Source organism: Protopterus annectens, chromosome 7.part0 (assembly GCF_019279795.1).
Source record: "Protopterus annectens isolate FY-2018-M chromosome 7.part0, PAN1.0, whole genome shotgun sequence".
NCBI classification, from domain to species: domain Eukaryota; kingdom Metazoa; phylum Chordata; order Ceratodontiformes; family Protopteridae; genus Protopterus; species Protopterus annectens.
This window is the reverse complement of record NC_056739.1, coordinates 1,623,219,773-1,623,243,961: the sequence shown is the minus strand read 5'-3', so window position 1 is coordinate 1,623,243,961 and position 24,189 is coordinate 1,623,219,773. Positions and strand designations below refer to the sequence as shown.

General features: G+C 41.6%; 1 protein-coding gene across 3 annotated transcripts in view; it reads right to left on the bottom strand.

Moving 5' to 3' along the window:
• The window catches only part of LOC122807151 (6-phosphofructo-2-kinase/fructose-2,6-bisphosphatase 4-like), an 877,767-nt gene extending 855,644 nt beyond the window's left edge, over window positions 1-22,123 (bottom strand). For all 3 annotated transcript variants that reach the window (XM_044078168.1, XM_044078167.1, XM_044078169.1), the window contains exon 1: window positions 21,728-22,123. In XM_044078168.1, coding sequence (XP_043934103.1) covers window positions 21,728-21,833 — 106 coding nt within the window. In that variant the 5' untranslated portion in view covers window positions 21,834-22,123. The remainder of the gene's footprint in view (window positions 1-21,727) is intronic.
• Between the last annotated feature and the right edge of the window lie 2,066 nt (window positions 22,124-24,189).

Genomic DNA, 24,189 nt, shown 5'->3' with positions numbered 1-24,189 from the left:
AATATATACTCACAATGACATCAGAGTTCAAAACCACAGGAAATATTTAAAACAACATTGCTGGACAGTCTCAAATAAATAAAGAAAAACATCTAAACTAAGCTTTACTATATTCCTGAGTATCTAAGAGCATTACTATACCCTAAGAACTTACTAATAGAGCAAGGCAGATGTGGTGAATGGATCTTCTAGTTGTTGTCAGGTCCAAGACAGATGCAGAATGCTCTGTCTCAATTCTCAAATTAATATCTAAAATATAACTTCTGGGTCAGCTTGCAGAATTACATCATTTCTTGTCATCTGACTGCTAGTTCCTAAGCCAAACAACCACTGATGAAACTGGCAGTATTTAACATCTACCTGTAAAAATATACAGACAAGGGCTTCTCCTCTGATCTCTGGCAGATGCTGGAAGTCATAAAACAATTGCATTCCTTCATGCTGTCAAGACTAGTAATTAATTCACCCTAAAGACAATACAGAAAGTTTCTTAGTACACACACTGTGTCTCTTGCTGCACCAAAAACTGAAAGATACCATCTTTTATGGCCTAGCTATAAAGTGATTTAATTTCAGTTGTTTTTCTAAAATTTACTAGACTGAGGTTAACCTCCTGCATCCCAGTTTCCACTGTTAAAATACATATATTTAAACAGTTACAATGGTGCATGTACATTTCTGTTCTCTTCCAGTAGGGCCCACTGTGGTTACATTTCAAAGAGCACTTTGCAACCAACTTTTCAACACACACATCTGTACAAGCAGTTTGATATACACGTCATAAAGTTCTAATACATTTGTAACATAAGCATCTTGTACAAATCATTTCGATATTCACCAATGACATATAATTATTTACAAAATTCCAGCTAGCTGGGCTGGCAGTATCTCCTTTCATCACACCACCAGTGAAGTTCCTTCTTGAGACAAGGTAGAAGAGGAACTACAAACTCTACAGGATGTGCATGTTGAAGCCAAACTGACTTCAGGAACCACTGAGACTTTCTAATGTGACAGGCACCTCTTGAATAGCACCCAGAATCAAAAGGTCCCGAACCACCTCTGAGAAAAAGAGGAGTTGTTCCCGAGCAGGCTAAGGAATGCCATAAAAGGGGGAAGAGATTTCCACACTATTAAATACCCCTGGCAGATAATGGACAAAACCCAGAAATCCCGAGTAATATGTAGCCAAACAGGAAAAGTGAGAGAGAGGTGAAGATAAAACGGAACGTGGCTGAGAAGAAACGGATAGTCGCGACAACACCTGGTTTATCTGGAAAGGAAAACTTCTGTGTCCCTGAAGTTTGAGAAACCTTAGCAAGAGGAGCCAGCTTGCCACCCTTTTTGCCTTTTGGAGCAGGGTGAGACTGCCTGAGAACAAAGACTGGCTTACTGGGGTAGTTTCTCTGAAATTTAAGAACAGAAGAAACAAACGCATGTTTGAGTTCCTGTAAAGCCTTTCTCTTATCCTGAAAGGACTTAACAAATTAGCAGCAGCTTTCCCGAACGAGTGTTTATTATCAAAAGGGGCATCTATCAACCTAACATTGATATCATCAATCAATGGTTGAAGCTGAAGCCAAGAATACCTCCTCATCACTGACACAAAAGCAGCAGCCCTAGACAAAGCATCCTCTGCATCACAACTACACTTGATGGAATGATGAACCACCTGTGAGGAAGTCCCTAACAGGAAAAGAGCAGAAGTTTCACCCTCAGATTATGGAAGATCAGAAATAGCCTTCCAAGCCTGAGAGAGGGGAGACAACACATACCTGGACATATGGGTCTGATAATTAATAGCCCTAAAAGCCAAGGCAGCTGAGGTGTAAACCTTTTTAGCTAGCCTTTCCATGGTTTTGCTGTCTTTATCAGATGACAGTAACTTAGGTAAAGGAAACAATTGGGAGGGCTTGTCAGAGGCTACAGACACCACTGAAAGGTCAGTGGTAGGATGCTCGAACAAAAAGTTATAGTCCTCAGACACTCTATAAAACCTATCAGGTTTTTTGGGAGCAGGGGCATGAGAATCAGGAGCTTTAGAGGCATTGGAAAATGTATCCAACAAAACAGGAGGAATAGCAGAAGGTGTAGGAGATTCCATCTACAGCAATTCATAGTACCTCTTATGGATCTTACAGACCTGAGGACAATCAATTTTAAAAACTCAGTCATCCTGGAGATTGTGTCCCCAAAAGAAACATCTTCAAAGGGAGGTATCAGGATTGGTAGATTCCTCTTCCTCTGATCCACAGTCCAAATGGGAAGGAATCTGAGAAGAGTAAGCAAGAGATTCCTCGTCAAAATCCAACTCCTTCTCAGAGGAATCCTGTTCCCTGGGTCTTTTAAGTGGAGTAGAGGACCAAGGGGGAGCTGGAACAGAAACATCCTGAGAAGGTTTCCTGCCACTCACTCTGTAGAACCTAAGAAGTAGGAAAAACATGTTTAGTTTTGTGTTTTTTCTTTAATGGGACTTCTGCCTTACAAAACTTGGAAGGCTCTGATCCATGATGGCATTCAATAAGAGTAGTAGGGACTTCTTCTCTGACAAAAATCTGAGGCGCATTCTAGGCCCCTTGGAAACAATCAACTGTGGTTCCCCCTGAAAGTCTGAAATGGACATTTGAAAAACCTCATCAGATGTGCTTAAAGCCGGATCTCTGCCAACCTCCAACCCGGTCATGGCAGAGGAAGCTGACAACAAAGCAGAGCAAATCTCTGGGCATTCACTTACCTTAGGAGAAACATCTGTCAGAGGCTGGACAGCAGAAGATTCTGCCTAGGCTTCTTAGCCGCCTTCTTCCCTGACGGCTGTCCCTCAGGGTGGGAAGTTATCTTCATAGTATCTTTAGAGAGAAGTTTACTTTACTAATTCTCCAGCTACAGTGCCAAGGAAGAAAGCCTACTATGCAGTGTTTTTGGTACAAAAGCCTGACAGATAGAATAGGACATTCAGTCATGTGAGGAGCAGACCTCCCAACCATCCCGAATAACCCATATTATACAGAGTTTTGGGGTAAAAAAATGGGGTGTCACAATTCCCGAGTGGCACCCCTTCATTTCCGATTTTCCTAGCATTTCTTTTTTTTAATTTAAAATTATTCCGCGTTTTGCTGACGTCATCGCATGTGCGCGATAATGTCAGTGCCGTCAGCCTGTCGGAACTCAGCTCTCCCATACATCGTGATGTGCACGCATTCCCTGCTGGCAGTATTATTTTGAATGCATGCGAGCGGGAAGGAAATGAGAGTAACAACTGCATTTTAGATTCTGGCTGCCTGCGAGAAGACACACACATTTTTAAATGGATCTGGCTGCCTGCGAGCGGGACAGACATGGAGGGGAGGATTAGTTCAAGTGCCCAACAACCCTCTTGCTTTGGCCTTTGGACATCTGACCTTAGAATTCTGCTATCACTGCCTAACTAAATCAAACACCTAGAAATGGAATTAAAATGCTTTACAATAGAAACAATTAAAATCCAGGCAGTGTAATTTATATTTCTGTCAAAGCACTGCAGGAACAGCACTGGAAGGTTAGTAGGGTAATCAAATTATGATTTAGATTTGCCACTATGACGTCTATTAAGTTTTGAATTTCATTTTTTGTAATTTTAAATTAAAAAAGGTTGTAAAGGCAGTATGGTGAGGACAAGTGGGATAGGTGGAGAGATATTGTCAAAACGTTTTCTGGAGGGTTGTGATGAAATATTGTCCTTTATTTCTTTTAGATTCTGCACACTGAACTAAGTTTCAAAGGCCAGTTTTGGAAATAACTTATTAGTGCCTAATGGACTGTCAGACTCTTTTTGGTTCACTGATCTTGTATCTCTGCAGATTTTGGAATTAGTTATTTTTTGCTTTGTTAGTGTTTATTCTCACAGTTTTTTTTTTTATTTCATATAGTAATCTAATTTGCTGAGTTTATTTGCTTCCCATTCAGACCATACTTTGGGAACTTGATCTGGTTACTTGGATCACTGGTCAGACATGGTATGTTTTTGTAAATACATATTTATTTTTCTATGGAAATAGCCAAACTTGGATGGGAGTGAGTAGGCAAAATTTTGAAAAGGCATAATGGGGTCATTGCACTGCATGCCGAATTGCTGATTCTGTGTTAGAGAGCTGTAACTCTGCTTGCCATAAGGCTTCAGTTACTACCAATATATCTTTGTTTAATATTATGCATAGCTGAAACTCCAGGAAGTATGAATAGAACAGTGATCACTCATAGAGGGGGAAGGTATTAGTAAAGAAAGCAGTCTGTCTAGAATGATTACCACAACCATGTCTAACAGTGTTCTTGCCTGCAATAGAGTTTGGGCAGATTCCTTGACTGAGAAGTTGTGAGAGATTATTAATAGATATTTACCTGTTTCACTGGAATTTTGTTTGACTTTGCCATTCAGTGTGTTAAGCCACATTATAGCAAATGATTGTTTATGGATTTCTTAATTACTGTGTTTAGGATTTTGTGGTTCCTGGATATTAGTATTATGTTTTAGGGTGTCTTGTACTTGTGTGAATGTGAGTGTTACTGTGTAGCTTTAGGCAAGTGATTTAATTCTGCCTTTATATACTGATCTTTAGCAGAGCAGCTATGAACCCGGCTTTATACATTGTGAACTTTTCTTTTGTTTTATTTTAGAGCCCAGAAACCTAACGCCTACCTTACAATATACATGTCATCATAAGTTCGAGTTTATCTAAAATTATCAAAATGCCCTCAAATATGGTTTCTAACACTGGGAAGACATTAAGACATTATATCTTTGCATACTGTATTTATTATTTCAACATTAAGAACAGAATGAAAAAATAATTTAAACAGAGTAGCTGTTCCTAAAGTATTTTGGAAAAAAATCAAAAACGACATTTAATGTGAAGACATCTGTCATTCAGTAAAGATCGGCCAATACTGTTAGAATATTGCAGTGTAAACTGCACAGTAAATGAAATTCTACAATTTATTTCTTGTTTGATTATTCCTAGTGATTATATTTATAAGAAGGCATCCCTTAAGGGAGTGTTCTAATGTGGTCTTCATAAATGTTCTGGCTATTTTTACATGGGGACTAGGGTGGTATGTCAACTGTTTCCATCTCTCTTGATTCAGAGACTATCGCCTACCTTTTTCTGCAGTCATGCTGATGGCGCTGACCATCTGTCATGCTATCTATCCATATCTTTGCTGGATGTCCTTGTCTCCACTTACATTCATCCTGTCTGTCCCAAATCTGCCTTACCAAAATATCTTCATCTTTCCTGTATATGTGACCAAACCACCCTTTCAATGCTGTTTCAATGAATGTGAGATTTCAAGGGCAGAGAAGTTTTAATGCCAAGTCTATTTTCATTGTGAGATAGTGTTGCTTTGTTTAGCAGATGTCTATTGGTGTTTGTGCATTGGGCTGTAAAATGTAAAAATAAAATCCAAATAATCATTGTAGAAGTAAAGCAGTACGCACACATTAGTGTTATGGTAAATGGGTGAAATAGCCAGGCAATGGGACATTAGAATTGCTGCAGGGGGACACTGGTGCCATATTTTGGTTGTCTGTTCTTCAGTTTGCATTTGAAAGTTGGTATCCCACAATTCCATAGGAGTGGGTGGGGTTACATAATCATGTATGCAAATTTTATGTTAATCAGCGTACAGATTTGCAACTATTTTTCATGGGCCTTGTCCAGATTTTTGATATTTCCAGGTTGAGAGGTATGGTGAGGAGCCAAGGCAAAACACACACTGTTCGTGGCAGTCTTTATGGGGAGTCTGTCTCCCACACTGGCATTTACCCATCTTGGATGAAATGAAACCCCACAAGCAATCAAAAGACAAGAAAAATGAAACCACAGTGGGGCACTTATCTGCAACAGATTGGAAACCAGCAATGGAACATAGGCGTTCAGACCAACGATCAAGAGAATGTGTTCTGACTGGCGGCAAAGAAGTTCTGAGAATGGAATATCCGGACATCATCTTTATGCCCAATGTTATGCAAGGAGCATATGCGTGATGTACAGCATACCTTAAAGCAGAAGAGCATTCATGTGATGTACAGCATACCTTAAAGCAACCTACGGCTTTGGCATACTGGACGGAAGTCAGGCTGCCCTAGGCAGGGAATTCCCAAATGCAAAAAATACTGCAACAGTGATATGGAAGGACATCAACTGATACAAAGATCTAAAAGATTTAGTTCTGTCAAGACAGTCCCAACTTATCCATGGACATCCAAGGTATGGAGCATCCTTTATCCCTCATTTTAGGTTCAGGAAATAAAACAAGTACAAGTATAGTTGGGCTTAAAGTAAACTTGGACACCCCTTTAGGCAAAAAAGAAGAGTTAGTTCTTAAAAAAATAATGTCTCAGGTGAAAATGAGACAGGGATGACTCATCATAAAAGCTTGCATCTCATACTCATTCCTGCAGAGGTCAAAACAATCAGTAGAACAGTTTTCCATGTTAAGAACCTCAAGTTAGCTAGATTTGCTGGTTCAAATGGAGCAAGCTTTAGCTTCTTTAACACAAAATTAAGATCCCACAGAGGAACCACCAGCTTTCTTGGAGGCTTCTTATGCAAAACCCCTTAAAATAACATTTTGACCTGAGAATGCATTGAAAGAGGACGGTCCATGGGCACGCATGCTGAAATGGCTAATAAATTAACTTTGATAGAAGAGTAAGAAAAGTCTTGAGATAGTAACTCACACAAACATTGTAAAACCAGAGAAACACTAGCTCTGAATGAGTGCTGATTATGTTGTTGGCACCAACTAGGAAGCCTTTACTATTAAGTAACCTATGATTTTCCAGCAGCAGGCTTGCTTGTACTCATTAGTACCTGCTGCATGTGCTCAAATAGGTACCTAAAGGGAATTAAGACCCTATCATCCAAGCAGTCAGTTAAAGTTGATTTGGGTTAGGGTGTATCAAGCAGCCCTAATCTTGTGTGAGTAGATCCATTCTGAAAGCAAGCTTGTGCTAACTACCCTTTGCCATTTTCAAAAGAAGGGAGAACCTCTGTTGCCCTTACCAGAACAAAGCCACCACAATGATATAGCAGGATTCCTTCTGAATTTACACAAATACCATAGATATCAGTGGAAAGACTGGAAAAGCATATAGGAAAATTCCCATCCTTTGTTCTGCTCAGCTTGTCTGCCCTACATTGTTGCTCTGATGGGAAGCATGATACCTGTAGAGTGGCACTGTGTTGTGAAGCTACATCCTAAGCTAACATGGCTAGTCTGCAAAGGGGGTAAGACCTGGGTCCCCCTTGCTTGTTGATGCTCCACATGACTGTGGTATTGTCTGTAACAACTTGATGATTCACAGATTTGAGTGAACTAATCAGGGCAAGCATGTCTTTTATATTTATATGCTTCAATCTGTCCTTGATGTCCTATACAATATGCATTTTTATCCCTCCTAAACTACTCCTCAAGCAAAGTTAGAGGTTTCTGTGGTGATTCAATGCTTTGGAACAAGGAGGGAGAAGGGGAGACCTGGATTTTGGGAAATTTGTAGTTTCCTCCATGTAAATTCTCTTCTGACAAACCCCAGCACTGGGATTTGAAAAGACAAAGGATGTTGGTCCTGGGACAAAAGAGACTTCAGATACTACTGTATCTTTCCCATGTGGAGTCTTGCCAGGGATATCATCACAGATGTCATGAGACCCAAAATCTTGAGGTATTCCCTCAAAATGACTGAAATCTGAGTGGAAAACCTTATAAATAGATCTAGATATAGATCTATTTTTCCTGTGGAAGAAAATCTCTTTGAACCAAGGTGCAGAAAACCCAAGGGCATAATCCAGTGTGAAATACTCAAACAAGACTTCTGAATGTTCTCTTGGAATCCCAGCTTGTGTAACAGTCCTCTCATCCAAGTGTGAGATTCTGGACATTCTGAAAAAACTCAGTAAAGATAAGCAAGTAATTTATCTTTGGAAAAAGGTAGACACCTTGTAGTCTGCAGAGTTATAACTGCAGCCTGGAGCTAAACACTTTGTGAACACTTTTGGTGCAGTGGATAGTCCAAGGGGGAAAGGCAGAGAACTGATAATGCAATCCAGAAGCACAGAACCTTAAGAAACACCTGAATTGTAGATGAGCAGGGGTGTGATAAGCATATTTTAAGTCTAGTGTTAACAGGAAACTAAATGAGGAAGAATAGGTAAAGTACATTTGTGTAAGATGGACTTAGCATAACAGCAGATGTTCCAATCATCATTATTGCAGTACTGGTTACAGGTTACATCCTGCCAAGGATATAAAAGCCACCCAGATTCCAAAGCTCCAAGGGTACCTTCCATGTGCCCAGACTATCAAGCAGCTTGAGCTGAGCTGACTAAAAGACAAGTTTGAGTGCAAAGCCTTTCAGAGCGTTCCTGCCAACAGACAGAGGGAGGTTGATCCTTGAAAGGACTATGCTAGGAGCAACAAAACATAAAGTGTCCACAACATGGAATAAAAACATACCAAAAAATAAGAGGGATGTAGTGAGGGAACAGCTACTTCCGTGATCATTCAAACATCTACTGTTATGGTAAGTTCAACATACACAACTGTACTATGTTCATCACACTGATCACTGCTTCAGTAGCCTTAGCTATATGGGTAGATTACTACAGCTAGCTACACTTAGGAAGTGGAATGAGAGAAGTCCAGGAACTGCTGGAGAATGGTCCTAGCAAAGCTTGATCTGGACCTATAGAAGACATAAAACTTATAATGCTTTGTAAAATTATGCACAGAGGAGCAAGTAGCAGCTTCTTGAATATTTCTACAATCCACTGTAATCCCCATTCAATGGATCCCACTATTAAAGCTGCTGATTATACCTTTAACTTCTACTATTTCAAAAAAAACAGTCCGTAACCACCTATCCTTAATTCTTATAAGAGGTCTCTTTCCACCTACCCTAAGAGCACACTATAATGACACTGCTGATGTTGAAGAGCCAAAATTCCAGAAAACAAGACTGAGTTCTGAGAACAATCTTTCAAACATGCACAGTATAAATGGAGACCTTTGTATGTAGGTACCAGGTTGTTGTGACTTAAAAGGAAGGTCCCATGGAACGCTTATTAGCAATAGGAAGGCATCAGTACCGTGAAAAACTCCAGATTGTAGAAAGGATTAAAGTGTCTCTTACTCTTACATGAAGGGTGTTTGTTGAGCTTAACAATGTTTGCAAAAATCATTAAGGTAATGAATTTGCAGAGTTTTAAAAGAGTTCCTGAAGTGAAGAGATATTCTCCGAGTTACATAGAGCAATTAATGACAGCATATGCCAGTTAAGTAATTAAGAAGGTTTGCAAGAATTAGCAGCAGGATGACTATTAAGCTTTAGTACAAGTTGGGCACTTACATGCAGCAGAGGAACAGAGCCCAGACTTTAACCGTGGAGAGATGAGTCTGAGTACCAGATCCAGTCACTGAAAGAGCTGGCCAATGGGGAGGGTAGCAGGATTCAACAGATGATGACAGATGTTCTTCTTTGAGAGGGACAGGAGAAGACTGCAGATACTACAGCACTGTCTAGCATATGCTGGGGGTAAGATCCCCAAAGTGTATTCTACAACAATGTTAGGAGAAGGAGGCAGAAGTTCAGTAATCCCACACATGTAAGTAAGGCAGAACACACAAAGGGCATCACATTTTAGAGTTTTCATTTCCTTGCATAAAGAATACAAATTCTATCCTGAGACTCTCCAAATGAGAAGAGACTTGGGGTCAGTGTCGGAGGTGGGGGAGCAAAAAAGAAAATTTGAAAAGAAAGTCTGATTTGACTGGGAATTTTACCAGTGATTATTTCAAATTTATGAAATGGTACAGCATGGTCTAGATTGATACAGAGGTATTTATAGGAATCAGTGAAAACAGTGGCACTGCCTTAAGAATTTGTGATGCACATGTTGACAACAACTGAATTTACAATTAGTTTACATTTACTGAGACCATCATGAGTGGCATAAGTGCCCTGTGGAAATAATTTTATGTCTAAACTATCACTATCCCTACCCTCTATGAAAAGAAGGTAATCAGCATAAAAATTTGATTTGTTGAGGTCTGAAGGAAGAGCACTGAAAGACAGAAAATAAAATAGTTCCTCATATGAAGCCTTGATGAATGCCAGTGCTGGAAGCTGAATATCTTTTCATTAAAACGAACTGTGTGCTCAGTGGTGCAGAGTGATGAAGACCTGATCAAGACCAAGATGACCTGGGTTTGTTTAATGATCTGAGCAAAGGACAGATGAGGTGGGGCCTGCAAACTTCTTTTGAGATGGGGAAGTGATGGTACCTGATTCCAAGGATATGCACTCTACCTGCAATCCCCAATTGGGTCTGCAGAGGGAGGTGTCTGACTTCAATGGGAGTGGGGCTATGAAGTAGTCATACTTACCGATGTAGGTGATATGCCCTTGCATCACACTTTGCATGCCCACCCTTTTGGGCCTTTTCCAGTATATGCAGAGGAATACCAGGTATATTAAAAAATCTCCTGATGATTGCATGATCATGGTTGCACCAAGACAGCTTCTTGCCCAGTGAAAGAACAATTGGGTTGAGTTGTAACAATTAGTTATATGATAAACAGGTGGCGAGAGACCAGAAAAAAACACTGGGGAAAAACAGAGATCTATTGGTTAGTCAGTTTTTGAACCACTGGAATTGAAAATCCAATCTGTGAAAGTAGGGAAACGAGGTATCAACTATGTCAAATGCCCATTTTAGGAAAACAAAAACTCCAATTTAAAGGTCCTTGTCTATGTTAGCAAAAATAAAAACATTGGTTGGATATAACAGATGCTGCAGTAGCACAATCAGGTCTCAGTCCATTTTTGGAACAACTTTATTCCTCACACTATTAATTTGCAACAGGAGTTCAAATACACATCACAATAACACTTTCCATTATTGTGTAGACACATTTACATACAATATGTATAACTCTATGACGTATTCTTATGCATTACAACACACAGATTTACTTCATAACTTCCTACCATCTTACTTATTTTACATACATACATATATACAAATATTTCAAGCATGGATATTGATGCCCTTCCAGCATGCCAATGAACCAAACAGTTGTTCTCATAATAAGTGTCCAGGCTGCTCTTAAAAATCTCTGAACTAGTGCTTGCTTTAATTTTAGTCATCTGTTCGAACACTTTGCATATATTGTTTCCAAATGCACTGTTTGTGTTGAAAAGTAATTCATCCATCTTTTAAAGATCACATTCTATTTCCTTTACAATACTCAATACTTCTTTTACAAGTTTAATCCTTGATTTCTGCTTTTCTGTCAAGTACAGTATAATATTACATGCAAGCACGGTTTTTCTTGACTACTACATGAATTATATAACTGAATTTGCAAATCCTTTATCTTCTTAGCTAAAGGCTCCAAGTATTTATTTGTTTGTTTATTTGCATACTTCTGTTAACAGGAAAAGTCCAACGGAGTGGTAAAACCCCCTTTTCTGTGGAGGCCTGGAAAGAAAACCTCCAACATGAAAGATAAATAACAATAAAAACAGCATACAAATGAACATGGTTAACTATAATAATGGGAGAAATACATGAATGAACAGTGAATAACAGCAGCAAATAATAAGGTGTAGAAATATCAATGGTAAACACTTAAAACATGTAAGCTCTAAGATATAGGAAAAAGGAAATATGACATCACTGCCTGGTCTACTTAATCTCAGGTTGTTGGAAAGGTCTCCTCCCACCTTTATTTTTGCCTCTGATCCATCATCTATTCTCCACAGTAAGTCTATTACACCACTTGGGAGTGCAAATGCTAACACTGTCCTGCTCATGAATTCTCAGCATATCATACTGAATAATAACACTAATGGATGTTTTTTTTTACTCCATATCCCTCAGAATCATCATTTATTAATGTTATCAAACTTTTATTGCACTTCCAGAAAACCACACTGATCTATATCTACAAGATGTGATAACATTTTCACCAAGTACTTTTGTAATCATGATTTAGAAATATTGGTCTATATGATCCAGGGCTTGAAAGGTCCTTGCCCTCTTCCTTCATTAATTTTATAACCAATACCTTCTTCCATGATGCAGGTATTTCCCCCCATTCAAAACATTACTATTAAACAGTGCCATCCAAATTTAACCACCTTCTTCCTCCTAACTTCCAGTTTTCTGTCCATTCCTGGAGATTCGCCTATTACATGGTTGTAAAAAAGAAGTTATGTACTCACCATAACGTTCCATCCAAGTACTTAGACTTAATTTGTCAGCAACCTGTGGGTTCCAGATTTGATACGGATCCGAGCCGGCAGCTTACCAAGCTAAAGATCCGAGCTCCAAGCTCCTCCCCCTTACCCATACTATACTGCAATCTCCTTCCAATCCTCAGATCGAGTTTGCCAACTAACAACGTGACACCTAACAACCTAAGCCAAAAAGACCTGACTCGAACTCATACACCAGGCTCGCCAAATTCAGGACATCGAGCCCAAACAGAGAAATAACCATCAAGGTCAGGGGGAATTGGGGGGGGGGGGGTTGCTGACAAATGAAGTCTAACTACTCAAATAGAACGTTATGGTGAGTACATAACTTCTTTATCTGAAATAGTTAACTTCATTTGATCATCAACCTTTGGGACAGAGTCCCCAGCTACCCGAATCTTTGGAGGCCCTTAAGGAAGAATATTCCAGAGCAATGCAGAGCCAAAGGAAGCCCTTCCTCTAGACACCAAATCTAGCTTATAATGAGTAATGAAGGTGTGAGAGGAGGCCCAGGTAGCTGCTGAGCAGATATTGTCCAGGGAAAATCTAGACGAGAATGCAGCCGAAGTAGCCACAGAACGGGTGGAGTGAGCATGAACCCCTTCTGGGGCTGGTAATCCAAGTTCTCTATAAGCTTGCAAAATACAAAGTGAAATCCACTTAGCGATAGTCACTTTTGAGCCTGGTTTTCCCAAAAAGGGTCTAGCAAAGGAAACAAAAAGCTGATCAGATTTACAGAAAGGTTTGGACCTATGCAAATAAAAACGTAACTGCCTGTGCACATCCAGCAAATGAAGTTTATATTCCCCTTTATTTTGAAAATTAGGGAAAAGTACAGGCAAATTAATCGACTGATTAATATTTGACTCCGATGCAATTTTAGGAAGAAAAGACGGGTTAGTCCTGAGAGATACCCTATCCTTGTGAAAAACTAGGTATGGGGGTATCATACACAGTGCCTGAAGCTCCGACACTGTCCTGGCTGAAGTAATAGCCACCAGGAAGGCCGTCTTCCATGACAAGAATTTCAAGTCAACTGATCAGTTGCTGGCTCAAACGGGGGCACGACTAAGGCCTGAAGAACCAAAGTCAAATCCCATGGTGGGGAAGGATTCTTAATAGGAAGCTTCAGAAGAACTTCAAAAAAGTCTTGCAAATTCTGTCAGCAGCTAGGGAACCTGAATTTTCCCCTACATGAAAATGGGAAACAGCCGCCAGCTGCACTTTCACTGTGGAAGAGCTGGCCCCTTGCTGGAAAATATGAGACAAAAAAATCTAACACCACTGGAACCGGAGCAGTAAAGGGATCCAGATTTCTCTGTGAAACCCAAATGGAAAAACGTTTCCACTTACTACTGTAAACTTTCCTGGTAGAGGACTAATGTGCTGCTACCAGGATGAATTTAACTGGGGAAGAGATACCTGGAGTCCTAGCAATTAAGGGAACTGGACTAACCAAGCTGTGAGCTTGAGGCTGTCTAGATTCGGAAGAAGAATTCCAGAGGGATGAAGAATAAGATCTGGAACGGGATCCAAGATCCAGGGCAGAGCTAGGAGATGTGACTTCAGGCAAGGGAACCAAACTTGACGAGGCCAGAATGGTGCTATGAGGATAACTCTGCTCCCCAACCGATGAGCTTTCTGTAAGAATTTTGTCATGAGTGGAAGTGGGGAATACGCATAAAGAAGACCAGGTGGCCAAGCATGGACAAGAGCATCTCTGGGGGCTTCCCCATCGGGGGAATTAGAGCGAAAAACTCACTGCACTTTGCGTTGGACAGCGATGCAAAGAGATCGCAGCAAGGCTGACCCCACCTGAGGAAGATCTGTTCCACTACATAAGGGTTCAGAGACCACTCGTAAGGTGAAAGGATAGTTCTGCTCAATTTGTCTGCCAAGATGTTGGACCGACCCGGAATGTGCGTTGCTATCAGAAAGCGGTTGGTGGAAATCACCCATTCACACACTCTCATGGCCTCTCGACAAAGTGGATAAGACCTGGTTCCCCCCTGTTTGTTGATGTACCAGACCACTGACATATTGTCTGACTGGATCGCAATAGTTCCTAGAGTAAGAGAGGCATGAAGGGCCTGCAGTTCTAAAAGGACTGCTCTCATCTCTAGAACGTTTATATGCAGAACGGTCTCACTCTGAGTCCATGTGCCTTGGACAGTCCTGCTCAAACAGTGCCCCCCCACCCTAAGCAGGAGGCGTCCATGGTCACCGTGCCTTGGGGCGGAGGTGCAACAAAGGGGCGTCCTTCTCACAATTCCTGGGATTGAAGCCACCACGAGAGAATTTTTGCACACTCTGCTTAGAGGAATCGAAAAGTCTAGAGACTGACGTAGTAGAGTCCACTGAACTTGTAACGTCCACTGTAACACTCTCATATGCAGATGTGCACAAGGAATCAGATTTATAGCTGCTGCCATGGACCCTAGGGCTCTCAGGACTAACTCTGCTGGGGGTGCAGGAGGCTGAAGGAGTGCCAATACATGAAGGGCCAGGCTGTGAAGTCTGTCTGGAGTCAAAAATATCCTTGCTGGAAGAGAGAGTCTATTCTTACCCCTATGAAGTCTAGAATTTGAACAGGTTGGAAGGAAGACTTCTTGAGATTTATCGTGATCCCCAGCTGGGTAGACAACTGAAGAAAGAAATCCCTGGCTAGTACAAGTTAATGCCTGGTGGAGGCAGTGAGAAGGCAGTCATCCAGGTACGGAAAGACCTGAATGCCCTGAAGACTCAGGTGGGCCGCTGCAACTGCCATGACCTTGGTAAACACCCTGGGGGCTGTCGTGAGACTGAAGGGTAGGACCCTGAACTGGTAATGACTGGCTCTTAGCCGAAAGCAGAGGAACCTCCTGGATCGCCTGTCCATCAGAATATGGTAGTACGCATCCTTGAGGTCTATCGAGCACATCCAGTCTTCCTCCTGCAAGAAGGGCAGGATGGATTGAAGAGTGACCATCCGGAACTTTTCCTTGGCAATGGACAGGTGTACCGCGGATAGGTCGAGAATCTGCCTTAAGTCCCCATCTTTTTTGGCACCAAAAAGAACCTGGAATAAATGCCTGATCCGGACTGGTCTGGGGGCAGTCGCTGGATTGCTCTTTTTTCTAGCAGCTTTCTTATCTCCAAAGCTACTGCCTCCCTTTGAGCAGGTGGGACATCCGGGAGGTGCCCTGTGCATAGGGGGTTGTTTATGATGGGAATAGAATAGCCTCTGGATATTATTCGAAGCACCCAGCGATCTGACGTGATGGACTCCCACTGAGCTAGGTGCCTCGAAAAATGCCCCCGACTGCCTCCAGAGAGGAGCAATCGGGCAATCCCCCAGGGTTGCTGCACAGGTCAGTCGGAAAAAGGTTCCGGTGACCTGAAGTTCTTCTGTCCCCCTCTGCCTCTGGGCCGGCATCCACCTTGTCCCCCTCTGCCTCTGGGGGAAAAGGAGTCCTGAGCGTTCCAGGATTGCTGAGATATCCAGAACCACAGCTTCTTTTGCCCTTGCTGGTTCCTGGAGAAGGACCTTTGAGGGTTAGAGAAGCGGATCCCGATGGCTGACGGCATTTTCCTGTCCTTCTCACTCTGGACAAGTGATCTCAGACTGTCTTCCCAAACAGGGTCGAACTGTCAAAAGGGGCGTTAGCGAAGGATGCCTTGAAAGGTTCCGGAAAATCGCAAAGCTGGAGCCAGGCATGACGCCTTATGGCAATATCGGACCCGGCTGCCCTAGCGACTCCTTTAGTGGCATGAGAGAGTAAACGCAAGGACTTATTTGACACAGACTTGAGAGTGGCCATACGAGCCGAAAATGTCCATTTATCCTCAGCAGAAATGGACTCCGGGGGAGACTCAGCATACTCTTTCACAAGGTCACGCTGCAGTCTGTTTATGTGGGCCATGTAATTCAGCACCCTTATAGCAAAGGTAGCTGAAGCAAAAGTCCACTTTCCAAGACGATCCATCGCCCTGGACTCCTTGTCCGGGGGATCGACCGAGAAACTTTCCTGGGTGAGTACCTTTTTGGTGGCCGCTGCCACCCCCACGGCATCAACTGGGAAACCCTTACTCCAAGTGGCTTTGTCCGCAGGAGGGCTCAATACCTTGTCAAGCCATTTGGGTATTGGCTGTACAGTGTCCGGTTCCTTCCAGGCTCTGGTGGTAATAAGGTCCACCAGAGGGTCAGCCGGGGGGGGGGGACTCATCGAGGAAGGTTTTGGGGTGGACCAACCCCCCCAGCGAAGAATTTCCATTAGGTCTCCAAAGCAGACGTCTCCGGGGGGTGATCTGGGGGAACCTTCCCCTTCCTCTAAGTCAGTATCTTCAGCGAGGGACTCAGGGGTGTCCATGTGCCTCTTTTTGCACTGGCATTTGCGAAAGGCCTCCTCGGGGGGACTCTCTGGGGAGGGCTTGCAAACCCATCTCGTATTCCTCAAGGGGAACTGTCTGGAGCGTACTGGATACAGGCTGTTCCTGAGAGGACAGGATGATGGAAGACAAACTCAGTTGCGAGGGAGCAGGGGCAGACTCCGAAGAAAGAGTGAGGGTTCTTGATCCTCCAGTGAGAACCCTCTCCACAATGTCAAAAGCCAAAGGGGAACTGGCTGACGAGGGGATCGGAGCTGAGGCTGGCACAGCCGAACCCAAGGAGACGGCATGCCCTGACCACAACCGGGCCGATGACACACTCATCCCCTTGGATCAGATGCCCAGATCTCGGCTCTGAGAACTCTGATTCGACAAGGGCTCTGACAGGCTCGAGGGCATGGCCGGCATCGAGGTAGGAGGTACCATCGGCGCCGACCCCCTGACTCCGAGGCTCCTCGGATCCATAGACAACGAAACCCAAGGGTGGATTGGAGAAGGAGCTATCGGGGCAAATGTCGGGGCAGAACTCCTCGCTCTGCCTGAGGGGGGAGCCAGCATCACTCCCATCTGCAACTGAGTTTGCAGGAACTTTCTCATCATCTGGTCCATATTGGCTTCAGAGAGGCTCCTAGTAGACCTCAAGGACGCCACCGACACCGACCGGGAGTGCCAATGCGAGGATGACCTCAAAGCAGGCCGAACCTCCTCCACCGGCTCCAAGGAGAATCGTGGAGAATGAAGCCGAGGGGAAGACGGCCTTGCAATTTTTTCTGGAGACAATAACACCTTAGCAGGAAGGGCTGACAGATCCGAGTCGGCTTGCCTCTTGTGCCCCTCTCCCTGTCTCTCTCTTTCTTTCTCCCTATGCTTGCCTTTCTTGGCTTCTCTCTCTCCCTGTTTAGAGGTGAGAGTGGGAGTTCCGGACAGGGGAGGAAGGCCAGAAGGCTGAACAGTCACAGCCGTGACTGAAGAAGAAGCCGCAGAAGAAGTAGCTGACTCTACGGGTAAAAGACCGGCAAGAATCAGCTTGGTCCTGCGATCCTGTAAGGCCCGGGGGTTAAAGGCCACACAAATTTTGCAGCCCGATGTTAGATGAGGCATCCCCAAACAAACTATGCACAGAGTGTGGCCATCAGCTGGCGACAGCTTATGGTCACACTCTGTGCACTTAGAGAAAGTCGGTTTCTGACTTTCCGACATTCCTGCTTAGACAAGCTAAGTCAGAAGCGCGCGCACACACACACACACACACACACACACACACACACACACACACACACACGCTAAGGGTGGGAAGAGGAGGCCTACACAACAGAAAGTTTAGCAACTTTCTACAGTACTACAATCACTAATATCTAGACACAAAAACCCGGGGAGAATAAGGGTAGGATTATACAACTGTTTAGCACTCAAAGAGTTTACATTGAAGGAAGACTTTCTCTTTTTTATTTGCTATAGAAAAGTGAGCCCAAATATAAAATGTATGTGGATAGACTACAAAGTTAAAGAAAGAGACATCATGTGGTTTTTGTAATACTGATTAATAAAGTTATTTGAAATAAAGTAACAAATGGCATGTGTAGAGAAGTATAAACAAATACATACAAGTAGAAAGCTCCATAACGCCCTCTTTTTTGTAACAAATTAGAGCATAGAGGACATCAGTGGATCTCATCTAACTGAAGCCTACAAGGGAAATGGAATGAATAGTGAGAGGGTGTATCAGGAGTCAGAATGCCACGGATAACTCCTAGTGATAAGTACAGTGGAATGAAAAAGAAAAGGGAAAAAACATATAGATTGTTAAAAAGAAGCGGAAAGAATTGGAAGAAGAACAATAACCGAAATAAAAAACTTGAGAATAAGAAGGCTGGCGATAAATAAGGGGAGAGAGAGACACAGAAAGAGAAAGCGTGAGGGAGACAGACATAAACTGTTACAACTGCTGGCTACAATTTTTTTTTTTTTTACTAAATGAGAGAAAGGAGGGTTGGGGCAGAGCACCAAAATGGGTCCTGATTTACAGGGGTGGGGGGGCGGGCATACAGTACATCTGGCCACCTAGATTATGTGCCAGAAGTAGCAGTGGATTTTTTCCCCCCTCTTCATTTGAAGAGCTTGGGGGGAAGAGGCGACCGGATTGGGTACTGTCTGCAGAAAGGCAATTGGCATGGCCTCACACAGTTTTGCAGAAGTATTTTTTTTATATATATCTTCATTTGAAGAGCTGAGACGAGTAGGGCATAGGTCCATGGTACCTGCATAAGGCGCTGTTGAGAAACCTTCACTTCTGGTCAACATTTGTACAACAGTCTTGTATTTAATGTGGGATATAAGTAACCAAACGAAACTGTGTATATAGACTGGAAAAGTCTAGCTTCATTCCTTTTGCAAATAAACTGGAAAAAAATCAGGCTTGTGTGCAAACAACTTTTCAAGACTGCAAAATGCAAAGTCAGAGAGAAGGGAAGAAAACTGGCAGAACATGCAAGTTAAAAACCTTATGTTGCAACAAAAAATGTGGCAACTTAACTGTTGTGTTTTCTCTTGAATGGATATCAGTACTTTTACTTGGAAACAAGCTATATGGAGTGACGTGCTGGAGGGATAGATTCCTATCCCAGAGACTTCCCATGCTCTGGAACAAGATTCCAATCTACATTAGGCAGAGCTCCTCGCTAACCCTCTTCATGAGAAACCTTAACGAGTGGATGGGAAACAGAAAGTTTACCCCGGGGATCACTTCAATGGCTCTGCTGGACAGAGGCACAAGGAACTAATCTAAGGGGGCGGTGAAAGCCAACACATTCCAGCTAGGCTTACAAATGCCTTTGGGCAGATAGCCTAGTACCTACCTATGAACCTATAAAAAAAAAGAAAGAAGATGAAAATGAAAGGCTTTAAAACTTCCAACTATACCGACAGAATAGCACAACTCTCATTATACTCAGTAGCATACACCTGGTGCAAGGTGACCAGAATCTTGCTTTTCAGGCCATGAAAGACCAATCCTATTTGACCTTCTCTTTCTTTGCAAAACCACTGGCTCTACAAACATCTGCACTAGGGACCTATATCTACACAAAGCAATAAACAAGATTTGCTCAAGAGAGAAATATTCCCAACTCGATGTATACCAAGCCTATAGAATTTAATGTATCCTAAGCCTCTAGAACAAGTTACCAAAACAGGTCAAACATAAGTACTACTCTGACTACCTTTAAGGCTAGTACTGATAACTGGATGGGTATGCACAAAATTACACCAGGATTGTCATTTACAGTTGTGTTTGATTTGAGAGGTAGACAGCAGTAAGCATTTGAAAAGAAAGGCAGAGACTTTTAAGTGATCCTGCTTAAATGAGTATATGGCTAAGCAATGGTCTTTGTGATCGCTTACCTACTGTTGTTCCCATGTTCAAGCTAGAATACAGACCTCTTAATGTATTAATAAACTGACTACAAATACTGAACATTTACAGTGAAAGTTTATAATGGATCATCAACTAACAACTAATGGAGCAGGGGTTGCCCAAGAATGCACACATATTCTGCTTTTATGCTGAATGAAAATGGCTACATTTCATGGGCCTCTGTATTGCCCCTTGCAAAATTATTGAAAGCAATCTTTCTTTTACAGTAGGGTTTTCAGACTTCATCATATACAACATAAGGAAGACAAGAATGTTTATTTATGTCACAGCTGATTAAACTGGCTGTTAAACACAAAGAAGTAAGCCTATGAACTGGCAGTGTACATCAGCCTGTAGTCCATGGTTTGAGTCTGAGGTATCATTCTTGGGTTGTCTGTGAAAAGAGGTACTGATGTCTAGTGAGTTTATATGGTTAATAATCAAATACAATAAAAAAATAGTGCTTACATAAGTACTGTACGAGCAGAACATTTTTTTAACAATTGATGCAGTGCTGTGGACAGATTCTAATCAATATGGTACACTACAGTATTAGTTTTTATTGTTAAATCATACTTTAAATCATATCTGCATAACATACAGAGAATAAAAAAATATTCTATTACAAAATGTAATCAAAGTAATAAGGAGGTTGGAAAACCTGTCGAACCACACTGGCAGAGAAGCCTGGTAGGTAGTTAGCACACAGTATTAAGGCTATAAACCATGGGTGCTGTGCCTTCGTTTAATTTTATTTTAACATTGTATTGCATTTTAAACAACATGAAAAAACTTACAAAATAACTAATTCAGTTTCTTTATAGCTATTTCGTATTGCACTTGCATAACTGCTGTACTGCAGTATGAGAATAACTGAAATTAATACGAACAGCATTTACATAATCAAAAATAGATTCCCCAAACCCTGGGATTCCGATGCATCTGACAGCAGCCACACAACAGGCACCCACAATGGTGCATAGAAATCGATATCGTGTGACTCACTTTTACTAAAAAAAAATAATTAAAAAAAATACATTCGAATGCTCGTATTTGGTTCACAAAAATTATGTAAAATTAGTACGTATTCCCAATATCCTACAACAATCAACAGCAACACGATATTAACTATCATGCTGTACTTGACAAAACTTTCTGTTTACTTTTTACTGCCCTACAATAAATAAATGCAGTCAAAAACAAACGCACTAAAAACAAAAGTTGAATTCCTTTAACTTGTAAAAAAACAGTCATATCGCGTCACTTATCCCTCACCAATGGAATGGCTCTATCCAACACCATCACACTCCTAAGAAATTGACATTGGCTTATATTTCCTGGTTCGATCAAGTTCACTGTCACACTCACCAACGCAGTCACTCAGTGTTAAGGGGATACCTATTTTGATCAGCATGGTTCACGGGTAAACTTGTGTTTTGGCACTTGCAGTATCCACCCCTGTGTTACTGCGAATAATCATAACGCATTACACTCATGACTTTTCACGAATGCCCAATACCACAGCTCCCCTAACAACATTTCCTCTCGAAAGTCAAAGGCATTTCATCCGTTAGGCACCCCCGCAAACATTACTTCTTAAGTAATCAAAATTGAGTGATAAAAACGACATCCCATTAGCAAATTCTACTCACCCCTTCTCTGCAATGTAGGTTTGCAGGGAAGCCCATTGTTGGAAGGCACCCAGATTTTTTTCAACGGGTTCTGTGTGAGTTCCAGTTTTGGAGATAAAGCTTCCATCCTAGTGCTTGCTCTATCAGGGGATTGCAGATAGCAGAAAATAGCACACACTGTACACTATACAAAAATATAAAATCTAGCAAGCTGCAAAATGCTGACTCCTCTTTAATGGAAAAAGGTGCAAGAATACAATTCCACTTCTGTATGAACAGAAGACAGGTAGATTTATCCAATGACAGTTATAAATGAAGTAAACAGATTACTCCAGATAACAAATACAGAAGACAAGCTGCCATCTGAATAACACAATACAACAGCAGTGAAGAAAACTGCAGCTTTCTGACGGTGCCGGTCACAGCACAGTCTTTTGGCTGATACAAGGAGGCGGATCGAGTTCAAGACGGGAGTGCCGATTGGCCCGAAGACTGTTCACGTGGCATTTTGGCAACCGACAACCGGACTAAAAATTCAGTTCAGTGTACCTTGTCATGCAGAATGCTGAGTATATTTTCTGTTATTTTTCAACAGTTGAAAGCGATTGCCATTTAAGAGTACAACTGAATTAATCACATGTATGAGTCTTAATCCACAAATAATTAAATGTGTCATAAATTGCGCTCCAACCTATTAGGAGTACAGTTAAATGTAGCGGGCTTATTTGCATTTCACTCATAAATGTTTTTTATTTTGCACATACTTGTTTTGTTAAATTGGACTTGCTATCCCAAAGCAGAATGTTTTATAAGCAAGCTTTTTGAATTGTAAAAGTTATCACCTTAGTTGGGGTCCAAATTTATATTACTGATACACAAGTGAACCTTTTATTAACAATTTGAGTAAATGATGAAATTAACAGTCATTACTAAACGTTATTTTGTAATTCCCTACCACGTAGACTAATAAGTCTAGGACGTGTAAACAGGGACAAGATGTCCGGTTATAACCTTTCACATGTATAGCACGTGTGCGAGGCCTCAGTAAGTACTGCAGACCAATAACAACGAAAAGGGATGTAGGACTGCACCAATCGGGACATTGATATACACTCACGCATGGAGCACGCCGGTGGGCATGCAGTCTTGAAAGTGTTTACGTTGTGCTTGGATAGTTGGATTCTTGGAAAGAAGTGCTGTATTGTTTCGAGTGTCTTGCCAAGCGTTATAGCTGTTATTTTCTACAGTTTATGTAACGCAATGTTCTCAATTTTCAAGTAGAGATAAGTCTAGCTTGTTTCTTGTAATGAGGTGCACACCTTTTGAACGCTGCCTTAGCAATTAATGTATTTGTCCCTTGTCCAGATTTTTGATGATTCCAGGTTGAGAGGTGTGTTTGTTAACCAGACTGAAGCGCTAATCAAACATGACTAATTACAGGGCTGTAGTACCCAGCATATTACTGTAATGAGAATACGTATAGTTATAAATGTATTTTAATTTTTGTAACTGGGGTAGAACACTGTACCATCGGACCTATTTCAGTCTCAACCCGGGGTTAAAGGCAATTAAGATAATTATGTACCGAGCGAATGGCAAAATGTAATGTATATATGAATGCACGGTAAACAGAGTGAATGTCAGAGTTACGACGTTGCAGACTGGCAAAACCTATGCATGCATTTATACAAAGTGGATGTCGGTTAGAGCAAGTTATGTACACGGGGGTAGGGTGGAAAGATGTTTAGCTGTACGGTGAGAGCGAGCAGATGATACAAGTTAAAAGCATAACAGTATGTGTGACAAATAAAACGGCATAATCAGTTCCGATCTGCATACTTAAATGTGTCATTATGCAAGTGTATATTGTTCTAGTTTCGATGTGTTTATAGACACTACTTCAATTTTTTATTGTTTTTCTTATTCTTTGTTTCTTTCTGTAAATAGTTACTTATCTACAGAATTTAAGAGTATTTTAGCCAGTCATGTTTTCAAAACAGCTCAAAAATATTTTGTAACTTTTACTGTTGTAATTTCTCTGTATCATATTTAAATTTAATAAAATGTTAAAGAAAAAAATATAGCAATCCTATCAAAATCATACCAAAGGGTTTGTATCCTGATTCTGCCATGCGTATATTTGCACCCTTGGGGTAAGGGGTGTTGTGTATGTTTACAACCTAGTGAGGTTGCAACTTGACGATGTGTACTTGTTGTGGGGAACAGCAGTGTAGGAATGTTATCATGTTAGTAGCCCATTATTGTCACTGACCATGCTTTCTAAATTTAGTTTGCTTGCACTTATCAAACACCAGGTTTACTGCTGATACATCTATTGCTTTTTATGTATACCTGTGCCACAAACTATGTCCATTCGGTGTGTGTACTGCACTGCTTTTCTTGTATTTTACTTAGCACATATCATTAATGACATACTTAACAAAGATTACAGTGCAGTCTTCCAATGTGCATCTAAGAAGTCA